This window comes from Parasteatoda tepidariorum, chromosome 8 (genome assembly GCF_982258835.1).
Source record: "Parasteatoda tepidariorum strain Cologne lab strain chromosome 8, Ptep-v5.0, whole genome shotgun sequence".
Taxonomy (NCBI): Eukaryota; Metazoa; Arthropoda; class Arachnida; order Araneae; family Theridiidae; genus Parasteatoda; species Parasteatoda tepidariorum.
The window spans coordinates 87,290,320-87,309,482 of NC_141762.1; the positions used below are offsets into that span (position 1 = coordinate 87,290,320).

Sequence of the window (19,163 nt, forward strand, 5' to 3'; positions counted from 1 at the left end):
AAATATTATAACGAAATCACATTGCTTTTAAAAAAAATTAACAGCGGTATCAAGAATTGAAGAAAAAATGTGTAGTTTCTGAATTGTTGAGTTTCGAAGAGTATTATTTAGTATTGCTTTGAATCTAGAAATATAAATATATATAATGTATGAAAGATATACATGAATAAATATGTTCAGCGAAATACCGTACGAAGCCCTGCATTTGTCATTACTTTGTTTTGGTGGTAATAATTTTATGCATTATTTAACAAGTAGAACATCAAACAATTTTCTTAAGTGACAGTTTTATAAGAGACGCACAGAGAATGTTACACTATTTCAGAGTAATATGTTGAGCATTGAAAGTACCAGATTTCAATAACAGGAGACAAAAATTATTCCACAAATGTACTAATTTTACCTGTTCATCATCGTAATCAAACTAAATAAAATTTTGTAGAAATAAAGACTAAAATAAAGATAATAAATATGGCCTGGATTTTAACGACATTCTTTTAAGATTTCTTTTGAAAGGGAGGGTATTTTTGTATTTAAGAGAGTAATATTTGTTTTTCATTTTAATACATTTTTTTTTCATTCATTTTTAGGATATTTTTTTGTTTTATTGATATTTAAGTCAATTTTTATAAGAAATTTTTCAAAAATATCTCTGCCTTTTATATTATAATATAAATCAACTTCAATATCTTTCTTAGTTTTTCTAACATAATGTCAATTTCAAAATTTTAATAAATATTGGATCAAAATCTCTCTTAATAAATGCATTTTAACACATCTATACAGGGTGCGTAGCTAGATTTTTCAACAAAAAGTAGGCACCTTTTAAGAACTTTCTAAGCACAAAAAATATTTTTAATCACTTAAAAAAAAAAATTCATAATTAAGATCTATGCAGTAATAAAAATTATTTTTTTCTATTGTTTAAAGTTCTTAATTTATGAACATAAAATCAATAAAATTCAAGAATATTTGACGAACTTGACATAATCATGATAAAATAACTAGTTTCTGATAAATATTGTATAGAAAATTGTGAAAATCATGCATTTTTTGTAATTTAGAAAGAGAATTGACATGGCAAAGAAAAAATCTCTTTTTTAAAAGGGTAAAATTAAGCACTTTTTACAAACCCCAAATAAAAAAAGGGAACATTTTAAAGGCTACAAAAATGTAAATAAAGAAATAAGCACCTTTAAGCCTTTTTTAAAAATGCTACGTACCTTGTTATAAATGTAGTAAATTAAAACTTTAGATAAGAAGTTAAGATTAAAATATTTTTATATTTAAAGAACATTTTAAGTCATCAAAATCCAGGCTATAACAATAAATATCAGATAAAAATAAGAACAAAAGAAAATAAATAATAAAATTTTTTGACTAACAAAAATGAAGTCCTTCAAAAGACATTTCCAAAATGAGAAGAGATCCTAACAAATTCATAAAAACAGGAACTAAATTTTTTGAAGAAAAAAAAAAGGATAATACACAGAACAACGAGAAATAAGTTATTGCGATGACTAACCAAATTCTATGTATACTTAAATACTGTATTTATATTCTATTTAAAAAAAAACAAAACAAAAACAGAAAAATTGTTTAAATAATTTATAGACTAGCTGATATTGATGTTGGAAGATAGGAGAAGACTTCTGAAATCTGCCAGAGACTTTCTCAGAGTTAAACAAAATCCTTTCGATGCAGGAATCAAGGGAAATTCCGGTAAATGAACACCATGAGTTGAGTTGTCACCTACTGTAGATGAGCAAAAAAAATCAAATTAAAGCTTCAGAAAAATATGCAAACATATAGTAATGGAAACACACATATATAGTTTTGAAATCCCTTAAAAATTAAGTAAAAAAAAAAATAAACACTTCAGGACATATAGACCCAAATATTTTAAACCTCCCCCCCCCCCAAAAAAAAAGATTGTACATTAAGAGTTGCCATTTAATATTTAGGCAATAAAATTTGTCAAATATCAAAAATCTACTAATTGTGGAAGTGTAAAAATTGTGAAATTTTTTTTACCTCACAATCTTCCTTTAAACAGGGGTGATTGTGAGTCCAAGTCAAAATTCCGGAAAATTTCTTGAGTTAAAAAAAAAGTTTAAATTGAAAAAAATTAAAACAAGATTTTTCTTCCTTTTTCTCAATATTTCTTTGTTTGCTTAAAATATTTTTAAAATTTTCCTCGTACCTGTACCACTTACACATACCTAGATGACCTGGAGAAGTAATTAAAATTTACAAATATGTCTTTCTTTCTTGAGTTTATGATTATAACAACTATTTACTGATAAAAAAAATGAATATTAACCATGAATATAAGCTTATAAAGTATCTCTCTGGCTCTCCCTTACAAACAAATAAAATAAACTGTGTTTTTAAGTTCCACCTTTGAAAATATGATTTCCGGAAACTTCTGTGATCAATGATTTTTTTAAACGCCTGGACCTTCGATCTCCGGAAACTTCCGGATCACTGTTAGAGAAAAGTCCGGAAATTCGGAATTTTTCCGGAGCACAATCAGCCCTGTTTAAATATTAATTGCCGACCCTTAATGTGCATCAGGAAATCATTTTTAAAATAAATATCTTGCAGTCGCAGAGATTTGTTTTAATTTTCTCATCAAAGAGTTACTACTTTCTTTTAAAAATAGGAGAGATTTTTGCTCCCCTCCCTGAATTTTTTATTAGTTGATGATAGATCAAGTTTTTCATCAGCATAAAAATTATGAAAGTAACTTATTTGCCACTTTCAATTTTAAACGAGCACTGTCTTGATTTATCAGGTCAAATTCAACTCCTGTTATTCTTCCTCTACAGAACAGACAAGGCCATCCCAGTTAGCGTTTGCCATTGCTGTGTAGGCAAGTCCACTGTTCTAAAATTTTTCGCATCTAACATGCCAAGATCTTTGGCAGGGCAACCTCTTTTCCTGGAGACTCCTATTACATTCATTTATTTTATTATTCAAATAAAATACATGAATAAAAACTATTATCCTAAATTGATTTTATTTTGCATTTCACATGGTGCTAAAGTTACTTAAGCTAATACTCAAATTTTTATTATAATTGCATTTTTAAATTCTGGTTTATCTAAAAAAGACCTAATTCTAGTGCTTAAGAAAGCATGTGCTGTGTTTAAATGATTACTACAGTTACTTAAACAATTACCAAAACAGATTATCAATATAATTCTGTGACAAAAACTATTGTATGCATGTCAATCAAGTTAGATAGTTCTGACTAACATTAAATATGATAATTAATCAGTGCAGATGATATTTTAAGTTACAAAAACAGACACAAAAGCATACTTTCTCTGAATTTACTTAAAATTTTTTTCTGACTGATTTTGATCATCACCTTCACAGCATGATTGAGGGGGGGGGGTGCTACAATGTAGTAATTATGGTCTCAATAGTTCAGCCTCCTGAGCAGATAAAAATTTGGACATCCTAATGTTAATTTCACTCTTTGTGTTTCTGCCATTTCAAAGAAGCCATATTTTTTTCAATTTTTATTACTCAATTACTATTCAACAGATATCTTTCAAATTTTGCAAACCTAAGAATTGTAATTTTTTCAATCATTAGTACATAAAATAAACAAAAAATAATTATTTACAAGGCATTATCATTATAAACAATTTAGATAATCATGTAAAAAAATTTTTTCCCATTCACTTCATTAGTTGTGGAGATAAGTTCAAAAATGTAAGAAGTGTTACAGAGCTCAAATTTTTGGCTGACCTCCTGCCTAAACTGTTGGTGAATTTGGACCATATTTTCCAGATTGCAGATACTCTTATATTTTGAGTACCCTTCAAATACTGAAATATTTTCATAAATCTAAAAGCGTTGATGTCGTTTAAGTTTACAAAATCTTTTATTCCCACTATAATTTTACCTAACTATTAGTCTTAAAAACATGCTATGAAAAAATTGCTAACAATAAATTTTGATAGGGAAAAAAATTATAAATAACCAATGTGAATTTCTTATTAAATATAAATTTATCTTAGCAGTTGTTGTTAGACATTCTTGAAATACAGGCAAGACACATCTTTTGCATATTGACCAACAACTCAAGTGACATCAACAACTAGAAAAACAATTGAGTTTTTTGAGACACGTATTGATAAATTACCTGAATTGTATAGTTCTTTAAATGTGGTGGGTGAGGTAGGAGAAGTAGGATGAGCTGTATTCCAAGTTTCTGAAATAGTTAACCATCCTTCTAACCTTTTAATTAGCCTGTAAGACATGAAGAAAGACATTAATGAAACTTTTGAAGATCTTATTTACTTTATTTTATTTTATAAAGATATTATTACAGATATTATTTACGAGCACATTATTTGTAAGAAACTAGTAGTTTAGAAAAAAAAAAAGAAATTTTGTCTTACTCTACTTTACACAACACTCTCACTGAGACAACAATTTTATCAATGAAAATAAAGATATAATTTAACAGAAGATAAGTAATTAATAATCAGAAATCAGTATGACTATATATAACTTTTTTTATAAACATAACATACCTATTCATCTTATTTATGGAAGTATGAAATTTTTTTAAAGGATACATCAGTTGTTTATAAAAATATCTAAAATTAATTCACAAAAATCATTTTTTAAAAATCTAAATAGTTTGATGGGCATTGCATATTTACAAAAAAGATGTTTCATACTGATTCAATAAAAGATGATTGCAAAATTACTTTGATGGGAAATCACACATTTTGTTTAATAAACAAACCTACTAATGTCATTGGAGGGATCACTATTTGCGGCATATGCAACAATGCTACACACCCAACCTAACCATAAATAAGCGACAAGCGTCAATTTTTGAATTTTTTTTAGCACTATCTTTTAGTCGAATCTATCTATTAGTCGAACAATGCAGACAGGACCCGAGTTGGCACCTAGACCCAACTAAAAAGTGGACTTTCAGCCATGTCTGATGTAACCTGCACTTTGCTGCATAGACATGTGTGGGCTGTATAGTCAACTGTCAGGCTTGAACTTACAACCCAAATTCTCGATCAACTGAGTGAGCGACGCCTTTATCGACTGTGTGTATCAGTTAAGAATAAATATTAACATAGGTGCACAAAAAATTAATGAAACCTTCCTCAAAATCATGAAGAAATAATAATAAAAAAAAAAGTACATTAAAACGAAAATAATATCACTCTTTTACGTATTATCAACAAAACATGCATAGTATCAGGTTCCTTCTACAAATACTTACGATTTTAGGAGATTTTAAAATTAAAGAAAAAGCTCAAAAATTTTTCCTTCCTCCAAATTTTTAACTTTTCTCCTAAAGTTTCAATTCATTATTCAACCAATTTTTTCGTTTTAAAGCTTTATTTTGAACTATTTTCAAAGTTCATAAAATTTTCAAAAGTTCTCCTTAGGGCGCATCAATCCTGGGCAGGGTATAAAAGGTATTGTATAATATTATAACAGAAATACGTGTGGATGAATTTTAATATTTCCCAAAGATTTAAACATGAAATTTTTAATAAACCAATGTTTTCTTAACAGGCAAGAGTAAATTATTTTTGCAAATTCATATTGCTAAAAAGTGCCTTGAAGTTCAAACCATTTGCCTCATAAAAATAAAATGTCATAAAAAAAGAGTGACAGGTGATGGTTCATCATTACAAAAAATGTATTGTTACATTTTTAACAGCACATTTTCATTGATGAGTCAAATTTTGGGCAAAGTTGCTTCATTGTAATTTTCTACTAGGGTGATCAAAAGTAGTCATCCATATCCCGCAACTCAGTGCAGTTGAACTTTTTTCCTTGGGGTCATTTTACTATTTTGGGGTCAAAGTCGACACACCCACAATCAATCTTGTTAGAAAGATGAAATTAGGAGCTGTATCAATGAAATTCAGCTACATTTATGCTAAACGGCCATTGAACGTTTCTACAAAAGAAATGGTAAGTGACCCCTATACAAAATATTTTATGAATCAATAAAAAAATTGAAAATATTAATCAAAAACTAGAATTTTCTCTTCTCATATTAATTTTTTGATGCTCTAAATTGTGTCTAATAAACAGGATGTCTAAAATATCATGAAAAAATATATACAGCGTGTAGATTCTAAATAAGTCTTACAGTATTAATCAATTATTAATTGAACTTGATTGAATAATTATATTTCTGCTACTCATATGGAATAAATGGTCCAATATTGTAGTTCTAATGTGCATTAAAATAACAGTGTGTCTAACAATAGGTAATAGGACTTTATACGTGGGTAGGAATAACAGAAGAAACTGCTGTAATAGTGAGTCACATAAAAGAGAGCAAGTTGTATTAATTAAAATGAAATAAATAACTGTCTTACTTTGACGCTTGTGTTTGAAAATGCTCTGCAATTTCTTCTTGGAACACTTCAGGTGGACTCACCAATAACTTGGCCATTGCCTAAAAAAATTATAATAGGCTATATTTAGTTCCTCTCTTAATTGATGGAGTTAATATCAATAATTACTAACTAAAATATGGGAATGTTTGCCTAGCGGAAAATTTATTATATCATAGAAATAGGTTATGCATTTAAAAAAAATAAAATAAAATAAATATATAGTAATTTTGCAAATAGTGCAAGAAAAAAAAACCTGTGATTATATTATCAAAATGGAAGAACTATTCATTATATTACTTATATGGTTGGGAAAAAAAAACATAATTTTTATAGCATTTATTCTTCTAAAATTAGTACCTGTACTAAAAAATTAATTTAAAAAGTTTACTCATTTTGAGCTTCTTATATTTATGAAAATTTTATTCACATTAAATTTATTAATGCTGTTAGAATTTTTAAAATAAATTTGCAATAAATTGTCTAAATTTTAAAATTAAAAGGTATATAGCAAAAGAAATTACAACACAATGTTACCCACCTAAAATATCACACAATAAAATATGTCAGTGCATTTTTTTAAAGACTAGCAGCTACCTTTTTTATTAATAGAATCATATTGAGGCGCAAATAATTATTACAGATATATTGATTATAGTGATTTTTAGTCAAGTTTGTTTCATATTTAACATAATTTTTGAACAAGCATTTATATTTAAATTACTTGCTAATTAATAATAACACACTTTTATAGTAACTAATTCAAGGAAAATATTGGATATATATTGGACTTTAAAAATATTTAACTGGAGTGCTTGAAATATTTAAGATAAACTAATTATTCTTACAAATTTTTTTTTTCTGGAATAAAATGAATTAACTCACTAGGTTTTTCTTACTAATTAAAAATCTGAATACCTGGACTAGTTTTAACACAACCATTTCATTATACATCCTACTATTTTCCATGCCTTGTTGAGTGCCTTTTTGTCTTTCATAGCCAGCTTCATTATAATACGGTTCTGATACTAATATCAAACCTTCAGAAAAAATAAACTAAATTATTAACTTTAAACTTAAAATAACTTTCATAATATACACTATTAATGTACTTCTAAATTAGTGTATTTCTAAATTAATGTACTTCAATTTAGTGTGACACAAGTTATGTTATATCTACTAAAATGCAAAGGACACGTAAAAAAAAAAAAAAAAATTCTCTTTAAATTTTAAAAAGCAAACTCTTAAAATCTTGTTCTTACATCTCTTTATGTGCATTATCTCAGATCCAAACACAAATAAGCCATCAGAAGAAAAATAATCCAAAAAAATATTAACATTAAGAGTAGTAAAAATTTTTTTAGCAGTTATTTATCAGTCATACAGCAAAACTATGGAACATAACACGTCTTCCACATAATGGCCAATTCATTTAATCAGTTGAGGAGACATAACACTTTTCAAAAAAAGTAAATTTTTTTTCTTTTTTTAAAATTATATTACATAAGTAGGTGATAGAAACCTTAATTATTAAGTAACCTATTCATAGACAATTTATTAATTACAAAAAGTTTCATAAAAAATTAAGAAATTGAGATATATATTTAATTAATGCAATGCACAAAATTAAAACATTCCCTTGGACAAAAATTGTATTAAATTTTTTTAGTCACAAGTAAACAAATGTCATATGAAATAATTCAAACATTAATAATTTGAAATGCAAATTATAAGTATAAAATCCTTTGTTTTTCTTATCTATTTAAAATATATTTTTGAAATTATTTCAAGTAATATTTGTTCTCAATCCTATTTGCGACAAAATTTTTAAATAAAAAGTAAAACAATTTATAAAAAATTGTAGCATAAAGAAATTTTCAATTCAGCACAATTAAAAATGCATTTTAAATGATTTAAAACATGGAATAACTTGCATGAACATAACTAACACATATCAACACAAAAAAGAAATAGAAATGTACAACAGCATTACTGACTTGAAAAACTACTAAACAATGCTTTTTTCTGCATGTCGTACCATCCCAATTGTACTATTTGTAAGGGTATCTGTAAACATTACCCTCAAACTGCCTCAGGTTGCTGCAAATGGTGATTATTTTGAAAACATTGTTTGACAGTTTTTCATAAGCACTGTCATCGTTTGTTGAACTTAGTAATTAATTTTGAAACGTGTTCAAAATTTAAATAGATAAAAATTTTATAAAATAATCTAAATAATAAATAATCCAAATAAATAATAGGCAAAACAAGATTCAAAGAATTATCTTATTAACATTCTAAGACTTTAATGAAGAAACAACCATTAACACTACATACCCTGAATAGAAACAATAACTTGAAGAAGATTAGATGTTTCTGGGTTCCATACTTCTGTACCCTAAAATAATTTTTATCAAAAGTAATGAAAGATTTGTTGAATAAAAAAATGTTGAAAAAAAAACTTTTCTTGGAACAATCATAATAAGAAAATGAAAATACAAACATTCATAAATTCAGTTGAGTACAGCAGGGTTCGAAAAACCGCCTGTCCTCGGTGGTCAAAAATTCCCAGCAGACAACGAATTTCTCGAATCCAACCTCCGTGCGGACGGCCATTTTCCCGTCAATGTTCATGATGCATTTTCAATTTTGTTATCTTACAAGAGTCTCACTTCTAAAATGACCCTCTAATCTAGAAATCCCGTTAATTCCTTCGTCATCAAATTTACGACAAAGAGAAGAGAAAGCGACCGTTTCTAGAGATTTGGAAAAAAGAATTTCCATGGGGGGAGTTCTGTGAAGAAGAGCCAAAAATTTAATTTATTGTAAATGGTGCACAGAAGTTCCTAATCTAGTGGATAAGAATAGCAAATTGAAAGGGGCTTTTCAGCAATGAACTTACAAAAAAAAAAAAAAAAAAAAAAAACACATTACGCACTGGTTTTAAACAAGAAGCGTTAAACGTAATTATGAACATCTACCTAAATGGAAAATCCCTTTCAGATTTCTATACAGAAACTTCTGTAAATCATTGGCTTGATTGTAGAACTGGCAAACATCATATTTGATTCATTTAAAAAAAGCAGTAACCTCAGATAAATTGACATTCCAGATAACACGACCTTTGTCATTTAAATTATTTCATAAAAGAAATACTAGGTTTTACGAATAGTAACATAGTATTTCTTTTATTACTGTATAATGTAATCCTAGTATTTGTAATTCTAGTAACCACTAATTCATTGTGCAATTTACATAAATGTTTGTAATAAATAAGAGAAAATTATAATTTTATTTATTTATAAGCTACGGGTTAATTTCAAAGGAGGACGGGTACATTGTTGGACAAGCCGTCCTCGGGGACAGGTAAAATTTCTGAGTTTTTTCGAGCCCTGGAGTATAGGGTAAGTTCATAAGCCAGATTAGGTTACATAGTGCCAAACATAAACAAGCTGATCTAATAGTATCCTAAGTAAAGTTGGAAGCAAGAAGAAAATCTCAAAAAATGAACAAAAAGTATAAAGTAAGTAAATAAATAAAAAAAAATATATAATTGATTTGTACTCCGAAGACAACAGAACCCTCCAGTTAAGGTCTTCAAAGAAAAACAGTATACACACCATATCAAGGATTTTAACTCAAAACAATTATGAACAAAGAAAATTTACTTATTATCATCTCATCAATCTACAGAGAGGATTCTTAACATTAATATTCACTTGCATGCAAAAGAGATAAAAGAGAACTAAAACCAGTTAAGAAAAAATTTCTTACATTCTGAAAAGAATCAGCCCATGCAGTAATAGTAATTGACATAGCATTGCAAAATAATGGTAGACAAGTGTTGATATAAATTTATGGGTGTCAAAGATCTAAGGATTACTAAATATAATAAAAGTAATTCAAAATCATTATTATCTACTTAAAATGAACTATGTTAATGATAAAATTTAAAAACTCATTTTAACTTCAAAATGCTAACTTTTCCATCACATGATGACCCATTAAATAATGTTAATTAAAACATTTATATGTGTTTATAAAAAAATAAAATTAGTAATGTTTGCATTACCATTCCAAGTCCATTAAACTTTTCCAATATGTTAGTTAATTAAAAAAAAAAGAAAACTAATTTAAATAAAATTTTTTTTTAAAAATGAATAAATTATTTGCCTTTCTTATTAATCAAACTTTTTTATTGTGTTAATTTAAAAAGAAGGTTTCTTTAAAGAGAACTTAAGGTTTTATTGTTTTTTTAAGTGAGTTTTAAAAAATGAAAAAAATTCTTTTACATTACAAGTAAAAAATTTTGGTGAAACTTTTCTACTAAATTTATTAAAGAAGGTGACAGCCTATTTCACTATATAAAAAAATCAAAGCAATGTTTACCATACCACTCCATATTAATGAAAAATGCTAATTTAATTTATCTCTACATTAGCTGAATATCTCTACAAGAAAAAGGTGAAAACTCATTTAAGCTCCTTTTAGTATGCATTTCTGCTTTTAAAGCCAACATTGTTTGCTACAATTACGCCTCGTGTTGTACTTTTCAGTGGTGCACAAGGAATCATTTTGTTCTTTATAAAAAAAAAGCTCCCCTTCAAAAAAAATTTAAAGTGAGTGATTTTTATATTTCCGCACCATGTTAATAAAAAAAACAAAACTAATTGCGTTTTCCCCCTATATTAAAAACAATTCAACAATTTTTGAAATACTTAGTACTGTAATGGACAACAACAAAAATAACTCATCTGACTGTAGAATGAGAGATGATTTACCTTTCCACCCCATGTTCCTAGAAGACTGACGCACACTTTACCACCTTCATAGAGATTCGGGTTGAGGCGATCAGAGCAGTATGAAATATAGTGGCAGAGTGGCGGCATCTTTGGATAATCAGCAGGAAACTGGAAATCAAAGAAAAACAACCCATCTTCGTATGGTGTACGTTTGGGGCCTTTGATCAAAACTGAATACAGATCCTATTGAAAATATTCTTTTTTTTACAAATTACGTTCGTCGTTAAAATTGTTATTACAAATAAATGCAGTAAACTAAGATAGACTAAGTAAAAAAATAGAAAATAAATAAAGATTTTTTAAAATTTTTTTTTACAGAATTTACAAATTTTCATAAATTTAATTACAGGATATAGATATTAAATGCACTCGAAGGATATTTTCCATCTAATGTTAAACTTAAGAGTTACACTGTTAAAGGAAATGAGTAAATAAGAATACCATTTTAATAAATGTCCTAGAGTTAAAACAATGTGTTGGAGTGTTCAAACAACAAATAAGCTTGCTTTTGGTGTTTGTTTTTTAAATTCCTTTCCTCTATCTTATCACCAAATACATATAAATTACAACTCTCTATAACATAAGTATTTTTCTTAACATGTTAAGTCCTTAAAATTTTGAAATTTACTAGAGAATTTCAGTCGCATGTAAAGTGATAAGTACGACCACATCTTTCCAAACACTAGCAAAACACCTTCTCTACACTTAATAACAAAACTGAATAGTAGATGAAAAAAAAGTGTAATATGATAAATAATAATACTTTTAAAAAAATTTTTAGTTAAAAAATATGGCTTTAGTTATACTCCAAACAAATACAGTCTGCGAAAAAAGTATAAGCACAACATTAAATTGTACGAAAATAAACCTTGTCATTTCATCTAAATGAAACTTTTATATGTTTGATTGGTGCATAAAATAAAATTTGACTTTAAAATAGAATTTAGAAAAATTAACACCAATGGAAACATGGAAAAAAGAATAGCGACGTTAATAATAATAAAATTTTTTTTTGACAATAATCAAGAAAACTACCCCTATTACAATAACTTAAATAAGAAGAGTGTACATGGATCCTGAAAGATCTCTTAAAGAGTCCACGTAAATTTTTCGGGCTGGAAGTTCGTATAAGTTTTCATACGGATTTTAGCCAGCTAATTTTCTTCTAACATATTAATATATTCGTCGGAATTCATTTCACAATTGACAAAGACTACTGGAATGGATCCGTTTGCTGCTCTACAAAAAATCATTCTTTTCTGTCAACAGGGGCAAATTTCTAGTCTCCCAGTTTGCTTTTTCATGTCATACATTCTAGGAGTTTTCTGAAAATTATAAACTACTGTCTTAGATCTCGTCATCCTTGTTGAAATTTACTATCCAATTAATCCACATTTTCAAAAAACAACAATTTTCTCCTTTTCAGAGTCAGAAAGACGAGTTCCTTTGCGCATCGTTCAAATGTCACGATGAAAGTCGATATGTGAATTTTTTTTTTTTTTTTTACAAACCAATTTTTTAAATCCTGATTGCCATTTTCTATTTTCAAATATGCTAATTTTTCAATAATAAAGGAAGGAAAAACAATTTTCTTATACGTTCTACAAATATCCTTTGGATTTAAAAATCAAATTTAAACAAGTTTACATTTGGTAATTTTAATTAGTTTACAATTCTGTAAATGAGAATTGGCAGTTTTTCGTGTGTCCTACTTTTTCACTCACTGTACGCAAATGTTTAAATGAAGTAAAATTTAAAAGTTCGGATCTAAAAACAATGAACCAGAAAATGACACATTGCTACCTGTAAGACAACTCCTTAAATTTGATCCAACAACATCAACTTGTTGGACAAAATTTAAAAAACTATCCAAAGCTATGAAATTTAAAAAATTTTTTCTTCAGATTTTAAAGAAATGTGTATATCTCCTTCTTACAATTCTATCTTCAAAGCTTTTCACTATGATTCCATCGGGCAAAGATGATTTTAAGATTTTCATCTGCACATAAAAGAGAAAAAAAAATTTAGTTGAATGTATGACACATCTCGGGTCAATAAAATAAAATAAAATGCACCACTAAATTAAAAATACTGACCTCTTTTCTAACAATTCTAAAGAAGGCACTAGGTTCTGTAGGCTGAAAAATGCTTAATTTATATTTATGACTATCAGGAACTGATTCAAGCATTGAAAACGTACCTGCAACAGAAGTATTTGTACTAAATTATTTACATTATCAGAAACATTAACAACAGCCATTAATATAAATATTTTTTTTTCAGTTAAAAAACATGTCCAAACAGTTAAAGTAATTAAAATTTCTTCAATTTGACTAATTGCAAAATAATACGTCTAGTTACAATATTTTTCTATACTTCCAAGCACACTAAGCTGAAAAATATTTCTGAAAAATGATGTATGATCTAAGATGTAAAAAGACACAGTAAAAATTAGGACAGATATTTTTATGTTGACATAACTATTCAGGAATATAACATGCTTGAAATTCATTAAAATTTTAAAACAAATGTTACATTTTTGAGGACATTAATGCAATTTTAACAGGTTATGATATAAATAAAAATCAATAGAATTTAAATAAATACCATCTAACTAATTTATTCAAAGCCCTAATTGGAACCCCAGGTTTAATAAGAAAATTTTTAACAAATATTTTAATGAAACTGTCAGAAATTATGTATCACATTAAAATTTTCTTGCCTTCTAAAAAAAGTTTTTTCTAAAAAAAAATGCACCCTTAGTACAATTTTTTAAGCAAAGCGTATGTCTTATACCATGCATCAAACAAACAGATAAAGCCATGGAGATATAGCACAACAACTGTTAATTTTAATTTGAAACTTTCAATAGTTAACAAACAAAACATCTTGCTTATTTAACTATTGAACAGATTTTATACCTTTTACTGTTACCCATGTATCTGTGTACATGTTCCACAGCAATTGTCGAAGAAAAACACAGAATCTGACAGTAGAGGGGAAGAAAAAAATCCCTACCATTCACATTCAAAAGCAAGGAGTTAACTAATAATGAAAGTTGAATTGATATGAGTACAATTTTTGTCAAAATTCTGCTTTTGTTTTGGTTTATTCAGCTATCAGAAAATTTTCCTGCTTGTTCTCATATCGTCAGAGAAAAAAAACCAATGCAAAAACTTACTGAAAGCTGGATTTTAAGGTTACTTGAAGTTAGAGAATAAATATCTTTTGGGGACTAGAAATACTGATTCTGTTCCTTTGCATGAATCAAGATAAAACCGAATATGGCTTGAAAGAAATGTTCCATACTTATAAAAGGAAAATGTTTTATCAATAAGACCACCATAGAGTGTTTTAGCAATAAGACTATTAAAATCTACACTGTTTGATTATTAAGGCGGTAAAAAAAATAAACATTGCAAATGAAATTTATTTAATAAAATTTTAAATGGTAAAAAGTATAATCTTTCATACCACTATATATGCTTGAGAAAAATCTCATTCTAAAAATGGGAAAAGTTGGCTAAATATTATATAAAAAAAAGGAAAAAAAAAAGACTAATTACATCTTAATTTTCTTTGCTCAACTGTTATTGTTGTCATAGGCCATTAAGGCAAGAGGTGCAATTGTTTTTGTTTTCCAGTGGTGCCACCTATGGCCACACCCGTTTATAAGGAGGACCCATTCACCCAAAGATCATAATTTTGATCTGAACCAGAGAATGATCAACCCGCAACCTAATACCCTCAAAGGTATAATTTGTTATGAAAACATGGAGGACTTTGTGACCTAACAGATTTAATGTGCACTACTCACAAAAAAATTAATCTCATATATTTCATAATGTGTTACCTAAATGGCTACATTCAACATTTTTAATATGTGGTTAGACAGTGCCCTATATTATGTATAAAGCAGTGATGTGATTATGTAAATAGTTATAATACGACTAAAGGATTAGCTTTCGGGGCTGATTTATACATCTGTATAAATACTTTTATTCCACCAGGCATTCTAATTAAACCTCAATTTTTTGTTTTAATTCACAATGAACACTAAAATAATTATAAACTTTTTATTTCCTTCATTTTTTGTAACATAAATATTTTTTGAGAGACTTGGTAGAAATTAAAAAAAAGTTTCGAACAATAATGTGCATTAATGATTGTTTGATTATAAGAAATTATAATAGGTTCAAATCCCTTGTAAGGTATGAATATTTCTTTTTCTCTGTGTTCTTTTATGTGGTTACATATCATAAAAAAACATTTTGAATTTTAAGGTCTCAATCTACAGGTTGCATACAATTAACACAAAATTAAGTAAAATCTAGGTCTTCACCTACAGGTTCTAAATTATCACAAAATCAGTCATAAGTACACTCTTTGGTCTTAACATACAGGATTCAAAAGATTAACACAAAATAAGTTATAAGAGCACTTTATGGCATAAATCTACAAGTTTAAAATAGATAACAAACTATGTAAGCTATCTTTGCATAGCTCAAGCAAGTGGAATATTCTTAGAACCTGTAGTCAGTTTAAAAAAATAAACTTTTAAAATTTAATAGAATATGAAATTTACCTTGACCAAGTGAAGTCTCATCCGGCAAATCTTCCTCCGGATTTGGCGTGGATTCTTTCTCTGCAGGTTCTTTATGTTCTTCACCCACAGTATCTTCAACAGATTCATTCACTTCAGAGTCTTTTTTAATTGGCACTTTTGGAATTTGCTCAGCATCTGCTGCAAGAAGAGCACTAGTTTCACTACGGGGCATACCAAAACGGAGTTCGGCATCTTCGTGAGCTTTCAGCAGTCGTGACTTCAGAATGGAGCAGAGCTGCTGGCACAGATTGCGGGGTTCACTGGTGTTTCCAGAAGTTGGGCTTACAGGTGATAACAAAGGCTTTTTGTTAGAACAGTCATCGTTACAATTTGTGAAAAAGAAGGTAGGTGCAGGATCACTAGGAGATTCTATAAGTATATCAATGTCCACTTTGGAAGAGTCTGTCACACTTTCAGATTCCGGAACATTCTCTTCTTTGGGTTGGGGTTCACTGACATCTGTATTTGCATCATTGGTTGAGAAAAGTCTAAATATTTGGTCAGCCATATGTTGTATGCTATTTACACGACCTCTGTGTTTCAATCTTTCAACAAGGGATTGCAAATGCCGTTCATGGAAATAAGTTGTTCCTAAAAGCTGATCCAAAACCCTAGAAAAGAAATTTGTTTACTTAAAAGTCTCATTGTTTAAAAAATTCTAATTTTAAAGCTAAAATAATGTTATTACTAAGATGTGACATTTTAAAAGATAACTATAATTTGTCTAAGCTAAGAACTCTTCCCACCACAAAGTCTGAGGCCGTCTGGTGCTACGGAAACAAGAATGGCGCATTTTAGGGAGGGTAGCTTCACTCTAGGACTAACACAACAGACTGAAGAAAGAGGTTCTCTTTCTCTCGCTGAAAATCAGTCCAAAACAGTGATTCCGCACTCCAACTTGAAATAGTCATACCTTGTCACCGCCACAGGTTGAGACAAATGCCTGGGGGAGTTCTTATTTTAGACAAACTATCAGGACTAAACAACAGGAAGGGTGATTACATAAATTACACACGGCAGAAACTGCCATGTGTCTAGGTCTGGGATGGCGTACCAATGGCACGCATGCAATATTTTGGGCACGCCACCGATCACAAAGTTCCCTATGAAGCATATTAACAATTAAATTAAAATTCACAAAAACAAAAAAAAAATAGTATTAAATTAAAAACAATTATAAGAAAAAAAATTAACAATTAATGCCAAAAAACAATTAATAAACATAAAAACAAGCTAACAATAAATGACTAGCAAAAAAAATTAACAGTCCTGCTTAAATTAACATCTTACAACCTAATATAAGTTATTTGTCATCTCTGCAACAACAGAAGTCACACTGATGTTACTTGTTGAATTACGCGTACAACTGAGAAATTGCAAAATGTATTTTTTTTCCCATAGTAAATAGTTTCGAGTTGATACTATTTTGTATAATTATTTTCTCAAAAATCACGAAGTCAAAATTATTTGACGGCACGTCTATGACCTCATTAAACTATTTTTTAGAAAAAATGGCATGCTGGTGCGTTAAGGTTTGCCATCCCTGGTCTAGGTAATCTGGATGAGAAAGATAATTGTTTTTTACTTTTATTGATAGATTTAACATTTACGATAAACTTTATTAATACACATTGTGCTGTTGCGATGTCAGCCGACGTCATTTCCCGTTATCATTAACAAATCCATGACGATAGTCTTTAGTTGAGGAACAGCGGCATTGTCTCCCAATCTAGATGGAGTATGCACACTTGATGTTTGTTGTTTTCTTTTGTTACCTATTTGTTAGCATGTAATTTTGTTATACTAATGTTTAATTGCTGGATTATTAAATATACTTTCAAGCCATCATGATTCTTTCTTGACGATACCTCGTCAATGATGCACACAACATAACAGGTGCTTACTGCACTTTTGTAAAAGCAAAATGTCACCTTGTAAATCAGATTGAAGCTACAGTATTTTGAAAAAAAAAAAAAAAAAAGGAGTCATATGATTAGTATTGCATCATTCCTTTATTCCCCAATAGGCTGGTACTTATTGATCTAAAGTTGAGAGCCCTCAAGCCTCTATCTAGGACAGAACCCACATCCTTCTCAGTGCCACAACCAATGTGCTATCATAGGTCATATAAGGTAGTGTTCCCCAACCTTTTTATCACTGCGGACCTGTCAATGTTTGATAATTTTATCGCGGCCCGCTGGGAGGGGGGGTTGATTGTTTATATTTTAGATTATTTTGACGAAGCGGGGGTGCCATCCCCTCAGCAGAGAATCGAAATTGAGATGGTATGTCTTCGGATCTTTCTCAGGGATGCTTCCTAGATCGTCGACAATAGTCCATTGTGCAGCTCTAGTGCGACATAAATGAACTACAAACAAATAAACAGATTATTTTGATTCATTAATTTTAATTTAATTGCATTTAAACAAGCTTTTAAAATTAAATACAGTTATACCAAAAAATAAATATAAAGTGATTTAACATTTTAACTTACTAAAACGTTAAATCAATGACAGGGATGAGATTAGCCAAAAGGCAAAAAAGCTGAATTTCCACGATAGTAAATTTTACGCAAGCGCAGCCCTTTAATAATAAATTCCAGACAGTTAAAGGTAATAAATAATGTGTTGACATACAATTGCTTACTAATCTATTATTATAAAAACGACTACATTGATACTTAACATTTAGTGAAAATAAAAATTACCAATTGAAAAAATAAAGCTGGAAATTATATTTTTCCTCAGTTCACATATTACTTGAAAAACTACTTGGTTTAGCAAATTAAAACTACTGAGAATATACATTAATATTTCATTTCTTTTAATAAATACTGTTACCGTAAACCGGGGCGAGTCTACCCATTTTTTTCAGTTTGTCAACTTTCAAGTGGTCAAACTTTTGTAAATATTAAAGAAAAAAGGCTTTTAATAGGTGTTTCGGAATCGCTATTTATCCCTCTTTAAAGCTGTGAAATCGATTTTAGAAAATATTAACAGTTACGCTGTTACTGTATATTTTTATAAAATTGCTGACAAATCTCTCGTATGGGGCGAGTCTACACATTCTACTAAAATGAATGTTAACATTGCAAATAATCAAATTTTACTATTAAATTGTTATTTTAGTTACTATATAGGATATTTATGAAGTAAAATTCATAACTTTATTACATATTCCATTTTTTTATTCATAAAATAACACAAATTGAGTATTTGATCGATTATCACATTTTGATCACAGTTTTGTTTTTATAATCATTAACATTATAAAATAACATTTTTTTCTGATTATTGTTGATAAAAATAAATTAAAATTAATATAAATTTACAATTAAATAATTAATAAATA

General features: G+C 28.4%; 1 protein-coding gene across 2 annotated transcripts in view; it reads right to left on the reverse strand.

Annotated features, from left to right (window-relative positions):
* Positions 1-659: 659 nt before the first annotated feature.
* The window catches only part of LOC107442447 ((E3-independent) E2 ubiquitin-conjugating enzyme UBE2O), a 57,573-nt gene continuing 39,069 nt past the window's right edge, over positions 660-19,163 (reverse strand). For both annotated transcript variants that reach the window (XM_043047065.3, XM_043047066.3), the window contains exons 15-23: positions 15,792-16,423; positions 13,303-13,406; positions 13,143-13,205; positions 11,186-11,389; positions 8,742-8,802; positions 7,323-7,444; positions 6,387-6,466; positions 4,160-4,266; positions 660-1,755 (exon numbers count right to left, since the gene is read on the reverse strand). In XM_043047065.3, the coding sequence (XP_042902999.2) occupies positions 1,616-1,755; positions 4,160-4,266; positions 6,387-6,466; positions 7,323-7,444; positions 8,742-8,802; positions 11,186-11,389; positions 13,143-13,205; positions 13,303-13,406; positions 15,792-16,423 (1,513 nt within the window). In that variant the 3' untranslated portion in view covers positions 660-1,615. The remainder of the gene's footprint in view (positions 1,756-4,159; positions 4,267-6,386; positions 6,467-7,322; positions 7,445-8,741; positions 8,803-11,185; positions 11,390-13,142; positions 13,206-13,302; positions 13,407-15,791; positions 16,424-19,163) is intronic.